Source organism: Chrysemys picta, chromosome 1 (genome assembly GCF_011386835.1).
Source record: "Chrysemys picta bellii isolate R12L10 chromosome 1, ASM1138683v2, whole genome shotgun sequence".
In the NCBI taxonomy this organism is placed as follows: domain Eukaryota; kingdom Metazoa; phylum Chordata; order Testudines; family Emydidae; genus Chrysemys; species Chrysemys picta.
The window spans coordinates 68,698,608-68,719,113 of record NC_088791.1 but is presented as its reverse complement, the minus strand read 5'-3'; the positions used below and the strand labels follow the sequence as shown (position 1 = coordinate 68,719,113).

General features: G+C 44.6%; 1 protein-coding gene across 1 annotated transcript in view; it reads right to left on the bottom strand.

Annotated features, from left to right (window-relative positions):
- The window catches only part of TRHDE (thyrotropin releasing hormone degrading enzyme), a 310,867-nt gene that overhangs the window by 57,223 nt on the left and 233,138 nt on the right, over nucleotides 1–20,506 (bottom strand). The window contains exons 11-12 of the mRNA XM_005305099.5: nucleotides 7,152–7,285; nucleotides 6,985–7,040 (exon numbers count right to left, since the gene is read on the bottom strand). Of these exons, the coding sequence (XP_005305156.2) occupies nucleotides 6,985–7,040; nucleotides 7,152–7,285 (190 nt within the window). The remainder of the gene's footprint in view (nucleotides 1–6,984; nucleotides 7,041–7,151; nucleotides 7,286–20,506) is intronic.

The following is a 20,506-nucleotide window of genomic DNA, read 5'->3' as shown; positions in this document are numbered from 1 at the left end:
TTCAAAAACAATTCAGTTCAACTCCTAGTAATTTTTTGTGAGCAACACACTGGGAAAGAATAAACTCACACTTAATGAACCAAACTTTGGGAAATGAAAGCTACACAACTTTAAAATGTTCCTTTGAGGTATGTATTCATCTAGATTGTTTATGTTTGAGAGACCATTATGCTGGAGATGTAAAAGGGGAGATAAAGATGATAATGTACAGTTTGGAGATGTAAAAGCATATATGAATATCAAAAGAAAATATTCAGTGCTCCAAGATAGATTATAGAAGTAATTTTGTAGCTTCCCCCAGACCTGTGGGTATTAAATTACACTAAAGAGAGAAATTGGTACATCCTCTACAAACAAAATGTGGATAAAATTAGCATTAAGAACAGCTAGAAAAATTATATTAGGACACTGGAAAAGTGAATGAAATAGCTGTATTGCAGAATGGACATGAACCTTATCAAGTTTAGCAACACTCTAGGGAGTATTTCAGAAGCTTCTGAGATGGGTTGTTCTGCATATAGACTACTCATATCATATATTCAGGCAGAAATACAGTGTAAGGTGAAAGGGAGTTGCTTACTTTGGAACAAATTTTTAGAAAGACAAGAATAAAATCAATATGCCAGCTGTTTTCTTTTTATTAATTATTTTAAGTATGAAAATATTAATAACTAGGAATTTTAAACATATGTACATTCACTGCTTCTCTCTTTTTCAGGGTGCATATACGTATATATGTGTCGGTATAGATGAACATATGACATCTGTGATAATCATGTAACTAGCACCTATATATCTGGTTAATGAGGTTACTTACTCTCACATCTTAAGCACGGACGATTACATAAGCATACTCTCCACACATCACATACCACTATATAGGGTGGGACATAGGTACCAACTCCGTGGGTGCTCTGGGGCTCAAGCTCCCACCGAAAAAGCATAGGGCTCGCTCAGCACCTAGAGGGCCGGATTAATCTTTAGTGGGTCCCGCCCCCTGCTCCACCTGTGCTCCACCCTAAAGTCCCATCTCTTTCCCCATGGTCCTGACCGCATTCAGCCTCTTTCCCTCTCGCATGGACGGGAAGGGGCAGAGAGGAGCACCCACCAGCAAAAACAAAAGTCAGCACCTGTGGGCTCGGAGAAGACAAACATACTGCACTGCAAATGAGACTGAAATAGCACAATATATGGAATTTAGTAGTAAAGTACTAAACGTGGCGATACTCAACATCTGAAGTGAGATTCTGTGTTGTCCCTCTTAAGAGGAGTTGCATAGAACTTGCAGCTCAGGGACGAGGACTAAAGTGACTTTAAACTACCTATGTGCCCTCCTGATCCTGTTTAGGAAATTGAAAGACCCTAACTTTGATAGCCCTGAGGGCCAGTCTAAGTTACATCAGCTTCTAGGGTCTGCTGTATGAGTCATAGCAATGCCCAGAATCCCCACAGCATTGTCTCATACAGCCATGCCCCTACTACCACAGGCATGACTTGTACGTCAGTGGTTCTCAAATTTAGCAACCCAAGGACCCCCATTTTAATTTAAAATTTTTCAGGGCCCCCCAAGCCTCGCTGCTCAGTCCAGGCCCTACCTCCACCCCACCCCTACCCCCCCAAATCTCACTCCTGCCCCCCCCGCCCCACCCCACCCCACCTCTTCCCGTCCTCTGCTCATTCCATCCCCACTCCCTCCGTTGCTCGATCTGTCACTTTCACCAGGCCGGGGCAGGGGTTGGGTGCAGGAAGGAGTGCAGGCTCTGGGAGAGAATTTGGGTGTGGGAAGGGGTGCAAGCTCTGGGAGGGTGTTTGTGTGCAGGAGGGGGTGAGGGGTGTGGGCTCCGGCCAGGCAGCGCTTATCTTGGTCGGCTCCCGAAAGCGACTGGCACATCTTTCTGGCAGCATCTCCTAGGCGGGGGAGCCAGGGGTTCTCCGTGCACTGCCCCTGCCCAAAAGCACTGCCCTCACAGCTCCCACTGGCCGCAGTTCCCGGCCAATGGGAGCTGCGGAGCCAGCACTCGGGGAGGGGGCAGCACATGGAGACTCCCTGCCCCCCGTCTTCCCCAGGGGCTGCAGGGACATGCCATCTGCTTCTGGGAGCAGCACGGAGCCAGGGCAGGGCAGGCAGGGAGCCTGCCTAAGCCCCCATGTGCAGCCGGACTGGGATCAAAGAGCCAAAAAGTAAAATATGAGCAATATATCTAGTGAAGCAATGTGACTAAATTAAACACAGGCATAGGACAAGTGCAGAGTCCTGCATTTAGGACGGAAGAATCCCATGTACTGCTACAGGCTGGGGATCGACTGGCTAAACAGCAGTTCTGCAGAAAAGGTCCTGGGGATTAGAGTGGACTAGAAGCTGGATATGAGTTAACAGTGTGCCCTTGTTGCCAAGAAGGCTAATGGCATATTGGAATGCATTAGTAGAAACATTGCCAGCAGATCGAGGGAAGAGATTATTCCCCTCTATTCGGCACTGTTGAGGCCACACCTGGAGTACTGCGTCCAGTTTTGGGCCGCCCACTACAGAAAGGATGTGGACAAATTGGGGAGAGTCCAGCAGAGGGCAACAAAAATGATTAGGGGGCTGGGGCAAATGACTTCTGAGGACAGGCTGAGGGAACTGGGCTTATTTAGTCTGCAGAAGAGAAGGATGAGGGGGGATTTGATAGTAACTTTCAACTACCAGAAGGGGTGTTCCAAAAAGGATGGAGCTAGGCTGTTCTCAGTGGTGGCAGATGACTGAACAAGGAGCAATGGTCGTAAGTCGCAGTGGGGGAGGTTTAGGTTGGATATTAGGAAACACTATTTCACTAGAAGGGTGGTGAAGCACTGGAATGGGTTACCTAGGGAAGTGGTGGAATCTCCATCCTTAGAGGTTTTTAAGGCCCGGCTTGACAAAGTTCTGGCTGGGATGATTTAGTTGGGGTAGGTCCTGCTTTGAGCCGGGGGTTGGACTAAATGACTTCCTGAGGTCTTTTCCAACCTTAATCTTTATGATTCTATGATAAGGGTGCTTCATTGTTTGTCTAAGGAAGAATGATATTCTGTACATGAACTGAAAGGGAGAGAATAAGGAGCATGTTTTATACTGATGTAAGCAGAGTCAGGATGAGCTCTACCCTGACATCTGGTGGTGAATTATGGCGAGTGTGGAAAAGAACTCCAGGGGCTGATCTGGTTTGCATAGGCACACCCACCCGCCTGGCATGAAACAACAGCAACTCAAAGTGGTTACTTTGGCTGGTGTGGGATCCCCAGTTTCTCTGTTATTGGGGCAGGAAGAATAAAGTTTTGTTACCCTGATTCTGTGAATCAAGGCCAGTGGAACTGTTGTATGACAGAAGGACTGAGTGAGTCCTTCACCATTACCTAAGTAGCACTTGCTTGACAAGGGGCATGGGTTACAAAACCCAGTGAATGGAGAGAGGATGTGAATGGGTATTTATATCTGATGGTATGGGCCCTCTTTGAGGGTTTGAAACACCAATTGCACTACTTCCTCTCTCCACTGTTGAATGTCAGAGCTAACTTTGATTCCATTAGGAGTCTATTTACAGGCTGCTGAGCTGAATTCACTTTGGGCCAATGGTGCACTAGCACTGGGGCTCCCATACTATGAGCTGAAATTGCTAAGAGCTGAAATCACAAAAGAGCTAAGGTTATTAAGAGCTGAGATCACTGAGACTGTGTTAACTAGTGGGGGAGCCTGAAGCTATATTGCTAAGCGGCTGGCGGAGCCGCTAGCAGAGTGGAGCCTCACGGGACGGTTGGAGCTGAGCGACTCACAGGTCGGTGAGCAGGGTGGAGTGGCTGGAGAAGCAGCGAGCAGAGCGGAGCCTTGTGGGAGCGGCCCAAGGAACGGCTGAAGTGGAGCAGAGCTGAGCGGCTCACAGGTTGGTGAGCAGAGCGGAGCAGCTGCCAGAGCAGTTCGTGGACTGCGGGAGCGGCTCATGGGACAGCTGGTGGAGTGGCTCGTGGAGAAGGCTGCGGCAGAACCCCACGGAGAGGCAGCCGGTCGGCCTCGGATCACGTAAGGTGCCCCTTAACACCCTGCGTGCCTCCCCCCGCCCCCCCCCCCCGGCTTGAACTCTGGGGCTGCACTGACCAGGGACAGAGACTTTGGGGGGTTGTTGGACTTTTGGGACTTTGGTGATCCTTGGGTTGCTGGACCCAAGAGACTTTGGGGGGGGGGGTTGTTGGACTTTTGGGACTTTGGCGATCCTTGTGTGGCTGGACCCAAGAGACTTTGGGGTTGTTGGACTTTTGGGACTTTGGTGATTCTTGGGTTGCTGGTTTCAAGAACCAAAGGGAAAGGACACAGCCCAATTTGCTGGGGTGGGTTTTTTTGCTCATAAAGCCTGTTTGTGGTGTTTTTCCAATTTAATGCTGATGTTGTTTACCTCATGTTATTAAACATTTTCTGTTACACTCAGACTCCGTGCTTGCGAGAGGGGAAGTATTGCCTCTTAGAGGCGCCCAGGGGGTGGTATGTAATTGTCCCAGGTCACTGGGTGGGGGCTCGAGCCGGTTTTGCATTGTGTTATTGAAACGGAACCCCTAGATACAGAACCCGGCCCTTGTTGCTGCCAACTTAGATGGGCAGAAGGGTTACACTTATCTGAAGAAATACGGCAAGTTTATCTATCCCCAGTAATTTAGCTTATTATTCTTTGAATGCTGGATGTAAAACTGCTCTATGTAAATATGTAAACCTTTCCCATAACCTAATCTGCTACACCCGGATTCTCTTGCAAGGCAACCTATTCATAATGATATATACTGCTCTGCCCTGTAGAAATAGAAGAAAAAAAACAAAAACAAAATAGAGATCTACCTATGGATCTCCATCACAGGAACATTTCACTCTAGGCAAATAATACATATGTATACACTCTTCCGCTATGCAAAAGTGCCAACTACAGCAGAATACCTTTGTAGCTCATCCCTAACAATACTGATTTACATTTTTACCGTGCATTCCATGGTAAAGATCCCAAAGTGCTTTAAAAATCACTGAAGTTCTGTCATCTCCTTAGGGTAATGTAGTAATACTCAGCAATACTACAGAACAATTCGGGAAGGTAAGTGAGGCATGCCTTATTCATCTGAACCTGGGGGAATATTTAGGTAAGCAAGACATAATAACCCAAATATGAACTTGGCCAGGACATTTGGGTTAAAGACCTTAGTCTGTAAAAAGCACTATGGAACCTTTAATGACTCCAGGCAGTCAGGACTTCGGCTTTATATCTCATCTAAAAGTGGGCACTTTCAACAAAACAGTACTCAGGGCTGTTAGCTCAGTATTGATTCAGAGGGAAGATGGCCACCTACTGATTACCAATACAACTTCTTACAGTGCATGGATTTTCACTGAGGTGCTAGCCAGATCTGATATTGTTTAGTGTATGGAAATTGAAGAGATCACAGACTAATATTATATGGCTACAGGCAACTCAAGCTTTATTAGCAATGAAAAGAAGCTTTGAAGTGTCACACTACAGTTAAATTAGGACAGAATGTTGTTTTACTGTATATGCACTAGTACTTTTAATAGTCAAGGTTGCTCAGAGCACGATACAGCATTCTAGTGGCAATGTAGAACACTAAGGATGGAATGCTGGCCCCACTGAAGTCAATTGGGCTTGGATTTCACTCAGCGTGATGAACTGTAATAAGCTTTGCACACGTTCACGTGGGAAGGTGCATGCAGAGGTTAAAGGGGCTAAAAGGAAAGGAAGAGCGCTCCCACTCGTCTCCCAGGCTGGGGAAAGCAGTTTTTCTCCACAATGTCTTTTCCTACTTAGCTGGTGCAGTAGTTGGTTGTTTCAATCTACTATAACCAGTGGGTTCAAGGATTACCTCTCCCTGCAACCCAGTACACCTCTGCAAGGAATAATCCTAGTTCCACCCCTTGTCCAGGCTAGTTCTGGCAGTGGCACCAACGTCCCAAAAGAGGGTGGAGAGGAGTATGTAGGGGAGGGCACACTGCCATTTTTTATTCTTTCAAAAGGTATAGCTGGGGCAAACCTGGCCTGCATTCCTCAGTGACATCATGCCTGAGTCTAGTAATACACCTCTGGGAGTCTCAGCTGTTTCAAAGCACCTCTGTGCTGCTGTCTATTGCAACCAGCAGTTTAAAGCCAAAATCTGGCCATAAATATGTCATCAAACAGAACAGCCAATAGTCTTAGCTATAGTTTTTACATAATCTTTGACCTAAAGGTGTTTGGCTGAGAGCAGGAGTGTTCCCAAGGATATCAAGTATCTTAAAGTCTGGCCAGCTCCAGTTCTTACACTTCTCCTTACTCTTTGACTGCAGATGTACTCTTGAATTTAAAACAGATGAGATTCCATTGCCTTATGTTGTAAACAAATCATTATTGAATCAGCATTGTATTATTTAATCTAATTATGTAACTATGCAAACAATAATAAAGCACTAAAATACTATATAAAGTTTAGAACTTTTAAACAGAACCACAAACCTTCCATGTGGCATAATCATCATCACACAGAAAAATCCTTCCATGATGGATTACCAAAAAACATATTGGAAAATATAACAGTAATATATCAGAGAGAAAAAATCCTGAAGCTTGAAGATGTTTTCCATTACGAATTAAATACACTTCTAGGGTTATTTAAAAAAAAAACCCCAACAATATCAAACCTAGTTCATTAGTGAAATAGGGAAGAGATTATTAATCTCCAAAGTGTTATATTGAACTTGCTGCAAAATTGAACAGGACTCTGAAGACTTGGAAATACCCTATGGCAATTATTGATAAAGAGTGAGGAGAGTGCTACAGACAGTGCTTATGCTCCATACTGGAGGTGGGGGGGCGGGGGCAGGGAGAAAAGAAAAGAAAGGTGGCAGCAATTAAAGTGTGTTAAAAACATGCACATCCTCTGGGAAACTAAATGCAGGAATTGTTACAGGACTGTATATTAGGTGAGATTATCTACAGGAAAATATACCTGGCTAGATTGAATGCATCATCAATCAAACCTGCTCGATTACTGACAGAGATAACCTGTGAGGAGAAAACCAGAAAAACGGAACCATTTAGGATGATAAAAGCCGTGCCACAACTCGTACAGCTCACACATCAAAGCAGATCCTAGACATGAAACTAGGAGCTTACCTCATGGTTCCTCATTAGTTGGTCAATTAACAACCTCCAATTCCTTATGTCATAGTTAACCCGAAAATAGCCAGTTTGATTGATGTTCCCCAGCAACCAGCTTGTCTCGTCTAAAGCAGCAATTCTGTGATGTTCTGGAACCAAAGAACAATGTAAGGAAAAGATTATATTTTTTTTAATTTGAAAAGGATTTAACATTGTAAAAGAACAGGTTTTACTTATCTTTCCTTAAAAGGAATACTTGTGGGAGTAAAATGATTATTTCAATTTACATAATCTTCATAAATCACTAGTAAAATATTTAAAAAATAGATGAACACTAATGACACAGTTAATTTTGTGGGCTAATTATAATTTTCAACATGTGTTCTACCTCAAGTAATATAAAGGAGCAACCCAGTTTGGAACCTAATCTGCCAACTCAACCTGCACCCATGAGGATGCAGTTACAGAATCGGGACCTTGGAGAGGCATTGTTTTTCAAAATATCCTTAATTAAATACCTGGGAAATCAATTGCTCCTTCAAGACTTGGGGCCTGATTCGAATCTCCCTACCTAAATTTTACACCAGTGTAACTCTGTTGATTTAAATTGAGTTATTTCTGGTTTACACCAGTGAAAGTGAGATTAGAATCAAGCCTTTGGTTTATAGGTAATCCCTAAATAGTTTTGTGCATAATCAATGGGAGCAGGAGCAGGTCCTTTAGTCTCAGGTTTCTAACTGAAAGTGTTTTCAGCAGTTTGGTTTGTAGCCACTAGTCACTGAAAAGATCTTTTCATTTTAACCAGTTAATCTTACACTGTATGTGTTTTTATTTTCATTCCTTTTTAAACTTTCAGCAACAATTTAGGCCTAATCCCATGAACACTTTTGCAAGTACTTAACATTGTTTTCAAGGTGACTACTCATGTGCTTGAAGCATGCACATAAACATCTGCAGGACAAACACATTCCACATTCTAAATTTCTTTAACTTCAGTGAGATTGCAAGGAATGCAGGATCAAGCCCCAAGTGTCTCAAAAAGAATACCTTAATTTAGTAAATTATTTTAATTCAACTAATTATTTACTTTAAACTAGGATTTGCTCAAAAATCAAAAGGTGGGCTTTTTAAAATTATCGCCACACAAAGCACTGTAAGGTAATTTAGCTTGTATGCGCTTGATCAAAGCTACAGCCTAATATTTGTTTTCCTTATCATCTTTTTTAAAAAAGAAAACTACATGCAAACTTCTCTTGGACATAGTTCCAATGGGAAACTGATCAGTGTGCTTGAACTATATAAAACTAATGAAATTATGAAATGAAATGCAAATAAATATGGTTTGATAATTCACATATGCCATCTAATACTAGATACATTGACATACTAGACTACCTGGTTTTCACGTATGGCATTTTTTGTAAAAAGTAATTAGTGAGAAAGTAAAAAGAGATTAAAACTATGGGTGTAGGGTACATGTGACGCCTCCATTTTAACTATAATTCCAGTAGCACATGATAAGATATATGACAATAATCAAAATTTTAAGGTGCAGCAATACAGACCACAGAAACCCTGATACTACAAACACAGCGCACATATGCAACTTTATGTATGCTTGCAGTTCTGTTATGCATATGAGTTCAGTTAAATGTTTGCAGGACCAAAGCCTCCATAAATTATTACAACACAGTTCTGTCACTGATAAAGTATTTCTAATATTAACATTTTTTTAAAAACACTTTTTTGGAAGTTGCAAAGACTTATCCAATTCCCTACTTGTTATTTCTCTGCTAAGGCTTATCTAAACTTGCACCAGTTTAAACAAACTAGTTTAATTAATGCAGTTTATATAAACTGGTGAAAACTCCTATGAGGGCACAAGTATATTGGTTTAAAACTGTTTACATCAGTTTGGCTTGCCCTGCAAATTTATGAGGGCAACCACGCCACTATAAGCCAGGTTTAAATTGATTTAAAAGTTTCAACGCCCAAAGTTTCACCAATTTAACTAGACTGGCTTAAAAAAATCACACTTTTAGTTAAACCGATTCAATGTTATGTGTAAACAGACTAACCCCTTCTTAATTATACAGTAATATAGGGAGGGACAAATGTGACAGCTTTGGACAGGAGTAAAGGACACATTAACTCCTTACTCTTGTATGTTTCAGCTCCTCATTGGCCATCCCTATCCTTATTAATACAATCATGGCTGGCATAGAAGAGGATGCAGAGGGACTCTGTATCCAGAGTCAAGACACATGAAGATACCTGGCATAACAGGAAACTGATTGAAATAAGATCTCCACGCTTAAGATATGATCTGAAAATTATGCTCCTCTCCCTGCAGAGAAGCTACCAGGATTGCTGCAAGGAGGGGAGGTTATGCGCATGATTCAGGGTTACAGATGGTGGTGTTTTCTCCCACATGTCAACTGATGGGGTAGAACAGTGGTGGGAGGGTTGTTTGTCTGCAATGGACCCATCCATGTGAGTTATAGCTTTGTTTTGTACTTCACAGGTGACATAAGCCAGGATTAAGCTCATCATGCTTTTTAGTAAGTGAAAATTCAATATGATTATTTTTACTGGTTATATTTGTTTCTGTGTATGAGTTTTCTATTAGTAATTGTGCTTTAATTGCTCCAATATTTGAAAATAATGACTCGTAAATAGTTAATCCATACCATCAAATTAAATCTAAAACACCTTCCAAATTGGCAAATGATCTAAAATTAGTTATGAACCAATCTTGTCCAATAACCTGCTATAACTAAGTGCAGACTATCTAGGTAAGGTAGGTGTCTGATAAAATAAAGGGAACAAATATATACACTCCCTTCTGATAAAAGGAGTTTAACTTGTGGCTTTTTGTCACAAACTATGTAAGCTTTTTATGTCACATGACGTGATATAGAATGATACCTGCCAGTCTAAGCTGACAACTTCAAAATACCCTCCTCCATAAATATCAGTTGTAGGATGTGTCATATAGAGATCGCTCTGATACAGAACAGCAGTATTTTTTCAAAAACTGAAAATATTATCCCTGCTTTCAGTCAGTTTTAACTACAATCATAACCTCTTTTTTTTTCATAAGGCCATTGATATTTGACTTTTTCAAGCAAAAGGGGGCAGGAATCTTTCCATGCCATCCCAGCTCAAACAAGCAAGTGGTTACTGTAAAGGGTTGTTTGATGCATGTACTTCACATAATTCTATATAATTTACTGGAATTTGATGTCTAAGCCAGTGTATATTCTCATGAATTTATATACACGAAGTTTTATTTTCCCCTCATGATTTTCTGATGGCTATGTGCAACTGAAAACCACTATACACATAGGCAATATCCCCCACTTATCAAAAACATATTTATTAGACTCTCACAGTAGCAACACTACAGTTCAGGAGAAGGTGGCATCCCCTTCTAAACACTATATTCAATCATTCATAAATTTCTCAAAAGATATTCCTTCAGGGCAGAAATCGCTCATTACTGATTGGAAAGATTGATTTTTAAGTTCAGACTAAACTATATAGTTATTTTTGAGTTTTAGGGAAATAAAAAAATGCATCCTACTTTTTTCCTTTATGAATATTGTTCAGTAGATATTTTCACTTGGATCGGTCAAAAAATATTTTTGCTTTGAAACTTTAAATTTGGCACATACATACTGGAGTCTTGTGAAGAATTGGTTAATTCAGGCAGAGTGAAGAGGTCTTAAAGTTGGGGTTAATTACATTTGTACTCACTGTATACCACTCTTGCAGGGAAAAGGGACCTTAAAGTGGCCTTAGGCCTGGTCTACACTACAATTTTAGGTCGAATTTAGCAGCATTACCTCGATTTAAGCCTGGACCCGTCCACACGACGAAGCCTTTTTTTCTACTTAAAGAGCTCTTTAAATCAATTTCTTTACTCCACTTCCGACGAGGGGATTAGCGCTGAAATTGGCCTTGCCGGGTCGAATTTGGGGTAGTGTGGACGCAATTCGACGGTATTGGCCTCTGGGAGCTATCCCAGAGTGCTCCATTGTGACCGCTCTGGACAGCGCTCTCAACTCAGATATACTGGCCAGGTAGACAGGAAAAGGCCTGCGAACTATTGAATCTCATTTCCTGTTTGGTCGGCGTGGCAAAGTGCAGGTGAGTGCAGATCTCATCAGCAGAGGTGACCATAATGGAGTCCCAGGATCGCAAAAGAGCTCCAGCATGGACTGAATGGGAGGTACGGGATCTGCTCGCCATATGGGGAGACAAATCAGTGCTAGCTGAACTCGTTGCAGTAAACGAAATGCCAAAACATTAGAAAAAGTCTCAAAGGGCATGAAGGACAGAGGCCATAACAGGGACGCACAGCAGTGCCGGGTGAAAATTAAGGAGCTAAGGCAAGCCTACCACACAACCAGAGAGGCAAACGGAAGGTCCAGGGCAGAGTCGCAGACATGCTGCTTCTACGCTGAGCTGCATGCCATGCTAGGGGGTGCAGCCACCACTACCCCAACCCTGTGCTTTGACTCCGTCAATGGAGAATCACGCCACACAGAAGCGGGTTTTGGGGATGAGGAAGATGATGATGAAGAGATTGAAGATAGCTCACAGCAAGGAAGCGGAGAAACCGGTTTCCCCAACAGCCAGGATACGTTTTTCACCCTGGACCTGGAGCCAGTAACCCCTGAACCCACCCAAGGCGTGCTCCCAGACCCTGAGGGCAGACAAGGGACCTCTGGTGAGTGTACCTTTGTAAATATTAGACATGGTTTAAAAGAAAGCGTGTTTAACGATTAATTTGCCCTGGCATTCGCGGCCAGTTCAGCTACTGGAAAAGTCTGTTAACGTGTATGGGGATGGAGCGGAAATCCTCCAGGGACATCCCCAGAAAGCTCTTCTGGATGTACTCCCAAAGCCTTTGCAAAAGGTTTCTGGGGAGGGCTGCCTTATTCCGTCCGCCATGGTAGGACATTTTACACCAGGCCAGTAGCTCGTAGTCTGGAATCATTGCATAACAAAGCATGGCAGCGTATGGTCCCAGTGTTTGCTGGCATTCAGACAACATCCATTCCTTATCTCTCTGTGTTATCCTCAGGAGAGTGATATCATTCATGGTCACCTGGTTGAAATAGGGTGCTTTTATTAAGGGGACATTCAGAGGTGCCCATTCCTGCTCGGCTGTTTGGCTATGTGGCTGACCAGACATGTTCCCCGCAGTTAGCCACACGGTGAGGGGAGGAGTGAAGCGATCTTCCCAGAGAATTGTGTGTGTGGGGGGGGGTTATTTGGGTTTGTGCTGCACACTAACCCGCAAACCGCAGCCCCTCCTTTTAAATTGCCAACTCATTTTAAATGGCCAACCCAATGGCCGCTTGGAATGGAAAATGAGGGTGCTGCTGTTTGAAACCATTCCCACATGTTATGAAGGTTAAAGAAGCCAAAAGACTGTGGCTTACCATGGCTGCCTGCAAGCCGAATTCTGTTGCCTGGCACTGCGTAAGTGATCTCTCACACCAAACCGGCAGGCTCTCAATATAAATAAGAGGCAAAATGCGACCTTGTAACCAAGGTTACATTACACATGTGCTGTGTAATGTGAACAGCAAGGTTTAACGGGAAAGAGTGATTCTATTGTTCTCTAAAATGTGTCTTTTTAACTACCAATCTCCCTTTTTCCCCACCAGCTGCAAAAGTTTCTCCTTTGCAGAGGCTAGCGAAGATTAGAAGGCGAAAAAAACGTACTCGGGATGACATGTTCTCGGAGCTCCAGATGTCCTCCCACGCTGACAGAGCACAGCAGAGTGCGTGGAGGCAGACAATGTCAGAGTGCAAAAAAGCACAATATGAACGCGAGGAGAGGTGGCGGGCTGAATCGCAGGCTGAAGAGAGTAAGTGGCGGGCTGAAGAGGATAGGTAGCGTCAGATTGCTGATAGAAGGCAAGAGTCGATGCTCTGACTGCTGGAGCATCAAACTGATATGCTTCAGCGTACGGTTGAGCTGCAGGAAAGGCAGCAGGAGCACAGACCGCCGCTACAGCCCCTGTGTAACCAACAGCCCTCCTCCCCAAGTTTCATAGCCTCCTCACCCAGCCGCCCAAGAATGCAGTAGGGGGCCTCCGGCCACCCAGCCACTCCACCCCACAGGATTGCCCAAGCAACAGAAAGCTGGCCTTCAATAAGTTTTAAAGTGCAGTGTGGCCTTGTCCTTCCCTCCTCCCCCATCCCTCCCAGGCTACCTTGGCAGTTATCCCCTATTTGTGTGATGAATTAATAAAGAATGCATGAATGTGAAGTAAGAATGACTTTATTGCCTCTGCAAGTGGTGATCAAAGGGGGGAGGGGAGGGTGGCTAGCTTACAGGGAAGTAGAGTGAACCAGGGGTCGGGGAGGGTTTCATCAAGGAGAAACAAACAGAACTTTCACACCATAGCCTGGCCAGTCATGAAACTGGTTTTCAAAGCTTCTCTGATGCACACCGCACCCTGCTGTGCTCTTCTAACTGCCCTGGTGTCTGGCTGTGTGTAATCAGCGGCCAGGCGATTTGCCTCAACCTCCCACCCCGCCATAAATATCTCCCCCTTACTCTCACAGATATTGTGGAGCTCACAGCAAGCAGTATTAACAATGGGAATATTGGTTTCGCTGAGGTCTATCCGAGTCAGTAAACTGCGCCAGCGCGCTTTTAAACGTCTAAATGCACAATCTACCACCATTCTGCACTTGCTCAGCCTATAGTTGAACAGGTCCTGACTACTGTCCAGGCTGCCTGTGTACGGCTTCATGAGCCATGGCATTAAGGGGTAGGCTGGGTCCCCAAGGATAACTATAGGCATTTCAACATCTCCAACAGTTATTTTCTGGTCTGGGAAGAAAGTCCCTTCCTGCAGCTCTTGAAACAGACAAGAGCTCCTGAAGACGCGAGCGTCATGTATCTTTCCCGGCCATTCCACGTTGACGTTGGTGAAATGTCCCTTGTGATCCACCAGTGCTTGCAACAGCATTGAAAAGTACTCCTTTCGGTTTATGTACTCGCTGGCTTGGTGCTCCGGTGCCAAGACAAGGATATGGGTTCTGTCTATTGCCCCACCACAGTTAGGGAATCCCATTGCAGCAAAGCCATCCACTATGACCTGCACATTTCCCAGAGTCACTACCCTTGATATCAGCAGCTCTTTGATTATGTTGGCTACTTCGATCACAGCAGCCCCCACAGTAGATTTGCCCACTCCAAATTGATGCCCGACTGACCGGTAGCTGTCTGGCATTGCAAGCTTCCACAGGGCTATCGCCACTCGCTTCTCAACTGTGAGGGCTGCTCTCATCTTGGTAGTCTGGCGCTTCAGGGCAGGGGAAAGCAAGTCACAATGTTCCATGAAAGTGCCCTTACGCAAGCGAAAGTTTCACAGCCACTGGGAATCATCCCAGACCTGAAACACTATGCGGTCCCACCAGTCTTCCTTGTTTCCCGGGCCCAGAATCAGTGTTCCACGGCATGAACCTTCCCCACTAACACCATGATGTGCACATTGCCAGGGCCTGTACTTTGTGAGAAGTCTATGTCCATGTCTATTTCCTCATCACTCTCATCACCATGCTGCTGTCGCCTCCTCACCTGGTTTTGCTTTGGCAGGTTCTGGTTCTGCATATACTCTAGGATAATGCGCGTGTTGGTTATATAATTGCCACGATGATCTGAGTGGGCTCCATGATCCCAGTGCTATGGCATCTGGGCTGAAAAAAGGCACGAAATGATTGGCTGCCATTGCTTTCACGCAGGGCGAGAGTGGGGGCCTGATGACATGTACCCAGAATCACCTGCGACACTGTTTTTGCCCCATCAGGCATTGGGATCGCAACCCAGAATTCCAATGGGCGGCGTTGACTGCGGGAACTGTGGGATAGCTACCCACAGCTACCCACAGTGCAATGCTCTGAAAGTCGACACTAGCCTCGGTACTGTGGATGCAGTCTGCTGACTTAATGCACTTAGAGCATTTTGTGTGGGGACACACACAACTGACTTCTATAAATTCGACCTAATTTCATAGTGTAGACATATGGGAGACAAGCCAGTTTGTTGTTTTCACAAGAGTTAACATATTAAGTTAAAGACTGTGGGAAAGTGCAGGGTTAACCTTTACCTGCTAACTCTTGTTAAAACAACAGGTCACCTTGTCTTCTTTAGATGTTACCTTGTGTTAGTTGCTACATTAGCTAAGACAAGTTAAGAATGAACTTTTTTTCCTAGTGAAGACAAGGGCTAAATGAGAATCAGGCCTGATCACTTGAGGTTCTGACCTCCTACTCTCAAGGTTCTGAATGGCCTCAACTCCCATTGAGATCAGTAGTTATGGATTTTGGGCACCTTGCAGGGTGAATTCAGCATCTTGCAAGATCACATCCATGCATCGAGCATCCATCTGGAAGGAAGTGCATTGATGCTGACAAACATATGGACCCTGTCTACAAGCCGTTTTTACAATGATTTAACTATTTTGGTTAGAAGTGTCATTTTTCTACATAAATGGTTAAATTACAATGTAATAAAGCTGTTTTATGCTGGTACCGCTTATTCCCTTTCCTCACATGAATATCAGTACCAGTATAAGGCAGATTTATACCAGTTAGGGATGGTTGACAAGTTTCAGACACCTTTTTCCATAAAAAAAAAATACTGTTTTGGCAAAATGAAGATGTTTTGCGGGAATATATCGGTTTCAACAAAATTTTTCTAAATTTTTGGTGGGAAAATTTCAAACCAAAATAAGTCAAATGAAAATGAAATATTTTATTTAAATGTGATTCGACTATTAAGGAATTAAGGAAATCATCTGCAAACACTTGGAAGGTAGTAAGGTGATAGGGAACAGTCAGCATGGATTTGTAAAGAACAAATCATGTCAAACCAATCTGATAGCTTTCTTTGATAGGATAACGAGTCTTGTGGATAAGGGAGAAGCGGTGGATGTGGTATACCTAGACTTTAGTAAGGCATTTGATACGGTCTCGCATGATATTCTTATCAATAAACTAGGCAAATACAACTTAGATGGGGCTACTATAAGGTGGGTGCATAACTGGCTGGATAACCGTACTCAGAGATTACACCTCTACCTTGATATAACGTTGTCCTTGGGAGCCAAAAAATCTTACCGTGTTATAGGTGAAACCGCGTTATAGCGAACTTGCTTTGATCCACAGGAGTGCACGCCCCGCCCCCTCCCAGAGCACTGCTTTACCATGTTATACCCGAATTTGTGTTATATCGGGTCACGTTGTATCGGGGTAGAGGTGTAGTTATTAATGGTTCCCAATCCTGCTGGAAACAAGTGGGGTTCCGCAGGGCTCTGTTCAATATCTTCATCAACGACTTAGATATTGGCATAGAAAGTACGCTTATTAAGTTTGCAGATGATACCAAACTGAGAGTGTAGCGGGGTGGTAACCCCACTCCGGTCCAGAGGGGGCTGTGGCTGGAGAAAGCAGCTTTTAGGCTGAGCTGATTGGGGGAAGTGGCTGCAGCTGGGGCCACGCCCCAAACAGACTCAGCTGGCCCTATAAAGGCCAGGGCAACCAGAAGCTCAGCAGTCTCTCTCTGAGTGCAGAGAGAGAAGGGCCTGGCTGCAGCAAGCTAGGGATAGCGTACCTGAGTGGAGCAGGGCTGGGGACAGGCTGAGGAGCTGGGGAGCTCCAGCCTGGATAGCCCCAGGCTGCGGCCTAAGGGAAGGCCAAGGGGTACTGGGGGTTGCAGAGGGCAGCCCGGGGCTAAGCCAAGGCAGCAGGTCCAAACCCTCCTTGCCAGTGATGAGTGGCCTATACTGCAGTCTGCCCCAGGGAGCGGGGGCTAGTTGATAACGGGCAGTGGCCTAGTGCTGAGACAAGGTGGGGATAGTGGGTGGGGGTTCCCCTGGAAGGGGAGACCTAGTGTGTGGGTACTGCCAGGGGGCAGCACCCAGAGCAAGGGGCACCGGGGTCCTGGGAGGGACACGGGAGCCTAGAAGAAGAGGACAGGTGGATCATCGGCCTGCAGAGGGCGCTTGAGAGGCTGGAGAGCTAATTCCCTGGATGACCAGCAGGAGGCGCCGCAGGGGTGAGTTGGCTCCTCTTACAGGGAGGGATTGCAACTACTTTGGAGGATAGGGTCATAATTCAAAATGATCTGGACAAATTGGAGAAATGGTCTGAGGTAAACAGGATGAAGTTTAATAAAGACAAATGCAAAGTGCTCCACTTAGGAAGGAACAATCAGTTTCACACGTACAGAATGGGAAGAGACTGTCTAGGAAGGAGTAGGGCAGAAAGGGATCTAGGGGTTATAGTGGACCACAGGCTAAATATGAGTCAACAGTGTGATGCTGTTGCAAAAAAAGCAAACATGATTCTGGGATGCATTAACAGGTGTGTTGTGAGCAAGACATGAGAAGTCATTCTTCCACTCTACTCTGCGCTGGTTAGGTCTCAACTGGAGTACTGTATCCAGTTCTGGGCACCGCATTTCAAGAAAGATGTGGAGAAACTGGAGAGGGTCCAGAGAAGAGCAACAAGAAAGATTAAAGGTCTTGAGAACATGACCTATGAAGGAAGGCTGAAAGAACTGGGTTTGTTTAGTTTGGAAAAGAAGACTGAGAGGGGACATGATAGCACTTTTCGGGTATCTAAAAGGGTGTCATAAGGAGGAGGGAGAAAACTTGTTCATCTTAGCCTCTCAAGATAGAACAAGAAGAAATGGGCTTAAACTGCAGCAAGGGAGGTTTAAGTTGGACATTAGGAAGAAGTTCCTAACTATCAGGGTGGTTAAACACTGGAATAAATTGCCTAGGGAAGTTGTGTAATCTCCATCTCTGGAGATATTTAAGAGTAGGTTAGATAAATGTCTATCAGGGATGGTCTAGACAGTATTTGGTCCTGCCATGAGGGCAGGGGACTGGATTCGATGACCTCTCGAGGTCCCTTCCAGTCCTAGAATCTATGAATCTATTATTTTGATTGGATTTGCCATTCTGTTTCAATTCAGCGTGGAAAAAAGTTGTTTCCGCACCATGTATTTTCATTGGATGAGTGCATCCATTAACATTGTCAGGGTGTGGGACTGATTCATTTTACTCACATGTGGCGTCATACAGTGAGAGCAGCAACTGTGTTAGTGTCCTGGCTCAGTTGTTGGGATAGAGGGAGGGCTGTGATTGTGACTGAACGTGCATCTTTGGTGAAAGGAAGCAGGGATTTCCAGGTACTGTGACTCCCTGACCCCCACAGTTGCTGGGTGCTGCAGTGAAGCAGGACATATTCACTGATTTTGCCTCACTAATCCTGCCTTTCTCTCCCTGTTCGGACAGATGAAAAGAGAGTGGAAGCAATTCAGGTCAGACTCAGCAGCTGTTGATGCTGCTCCACTAGAGGCAATACTGCACATCATCCCTCACACAGCTCCCCATCTGAGAGCTCTGTTAGTGGCACCAGCAGACCCAGGGTGGTATGTATAAGAGGCTTGCGGAGGCTAAGCCTCCCCAAAATAGGCTGGCCATGCAGGAAGGTTAATGCCACGGATGCGGCGCAGGTCATCTCCCTTGGGGGCGTGCCGTCCCGCCGTCTTTGAAATGCTGGAAGTGAAGTTATCTAGAGGTGTGGGGCACCACAGGTGCCTGGACCGGGGCCCCACTCGTGCTCCATCTCGAGGTTCTGCCCTGCTTGGCCTCTTCCCCCTCGAGGCCCCACCCTTGCTTCGCCTCTTCCCCCTAGATGCCCACTGCCTGCCACTTGTTCCTCTCCACAGTGGAGAGGAACGTGCGGCCGGGCAGGCCTTGGGGGAAGAAGTGGAGTGGGGGCAGGATCTTGGGGGTGAGGCCACAGGCCAGGCGCCAGTGCCCCCCACTTTCTAGGGAGCTTCCAGCACTCAAGTGTAAGCCTCCCCAAACGGAAGACTCACACGACGCCTATGAGCAGACCCTGGCATGAGGTTGCACAGAAACAGCACTCTTCTATGCAGCAGTTTAGGGTGGGAAAAGAAAGACCAGCTCTTGAGACGTGGTTTGCTCAGTGGTGAAACTGTTGTGGAAGCTCAGCATCATGAACCCAAGGAAGTGAAGGGAGGGAACCAGATTGCCATGGAGAGTCAGCAGCCTGAGGCAGACAGCTCCTCCAGAAAGGAATATTGCCCTGGGGCACAATCAAAAACTCAGGGGGCAGGAACTAGTAATGATTAGAAGAGGTGGAATTTAGCACAGCTTCAGTTAGTTTTGTATCTCCTCCTGAATCGCCTGAGGTTGATTCCGCTTTAGAGGTTGACCCCAGCAGGCTACTGCCCAAGCACCAGCATCTACAGCTCCCTCTAAAATCTTGCTCCATTATTTCCTCTCTAAAAAGGATGAGGTTGTTAGTCATGGCTCTCATGTGTGGGAAAGATCACTGCCCCCATATGGACATAGTTTTGGTGGGAACACTAGCGGGGAAAGTGTTCCCACAATGCATTTGTCTCAGCAACAACTATCAATAACTGAACAGTCCCAGTCTTTTTAATCTTTCCTCATATGGAAGCTGTTCCACACCCTTAATCATTTTTGTTGCCCTGGTCTGTACCATTTCCATTTCTAATATATCCTTTTTTAAGATGGAGAAACCATAGCTGCACATAGTATTCAAGGTGTGGGCATACCATGGCTTTACATAGTGGCATTATGATATTTTCTGTTTTATCATCTAAACCTTTTCTAATAGTTCCTAACATTCCATTAGATTTTTTTAACTGTTGCTGCATATTAAGCGGATGTTTTCAGAGAACTATTCACGATGACTCCAAGATCTCTTTCTCGAGTGGTAGCAGCTAATTTAAACCCCATCATTTTGTATGTCTCACTGGGATTATGTTTTCCAATATGCATTACTTTGCATTTATCAACATTGAATTTCATCTGCCATTTTGTTGTCCAGTTACCTAGTTTTGTGAGATCCCTATGTAATTCTTCACAGTCTGCTTTGTACTTAACTATCTTGAGTAATTTTATATCATCTGCAAATTTTGCCAACTCACTGTTTATCCCTTTTTCAAGATCATTTATGAATATGTTAAACACTCATCCCAGTACAGATCCCTGGTGGATACAGTTATTTACCTCTCTCCATTCTCAAAACTGACCATTTATTCCTACCCTTTGTTTCCTGTCTTTAACACCGGTCTACAGTTTTTGAGAAGTCGTCTCCTTCAGAGTTAAAATGTGCTATTTATTATGTATTTTGATGTGCTGAATTCAAATATGACAATTTAAACAACTGGCTACTGTTTCTAAGATATTTAAGTTTTTACATTTTATGTCTATGTCTATTGTGTAGATAGTAGAGTTTTAATCATAAATTGTAAACCTAGGTCTTTTCATGTG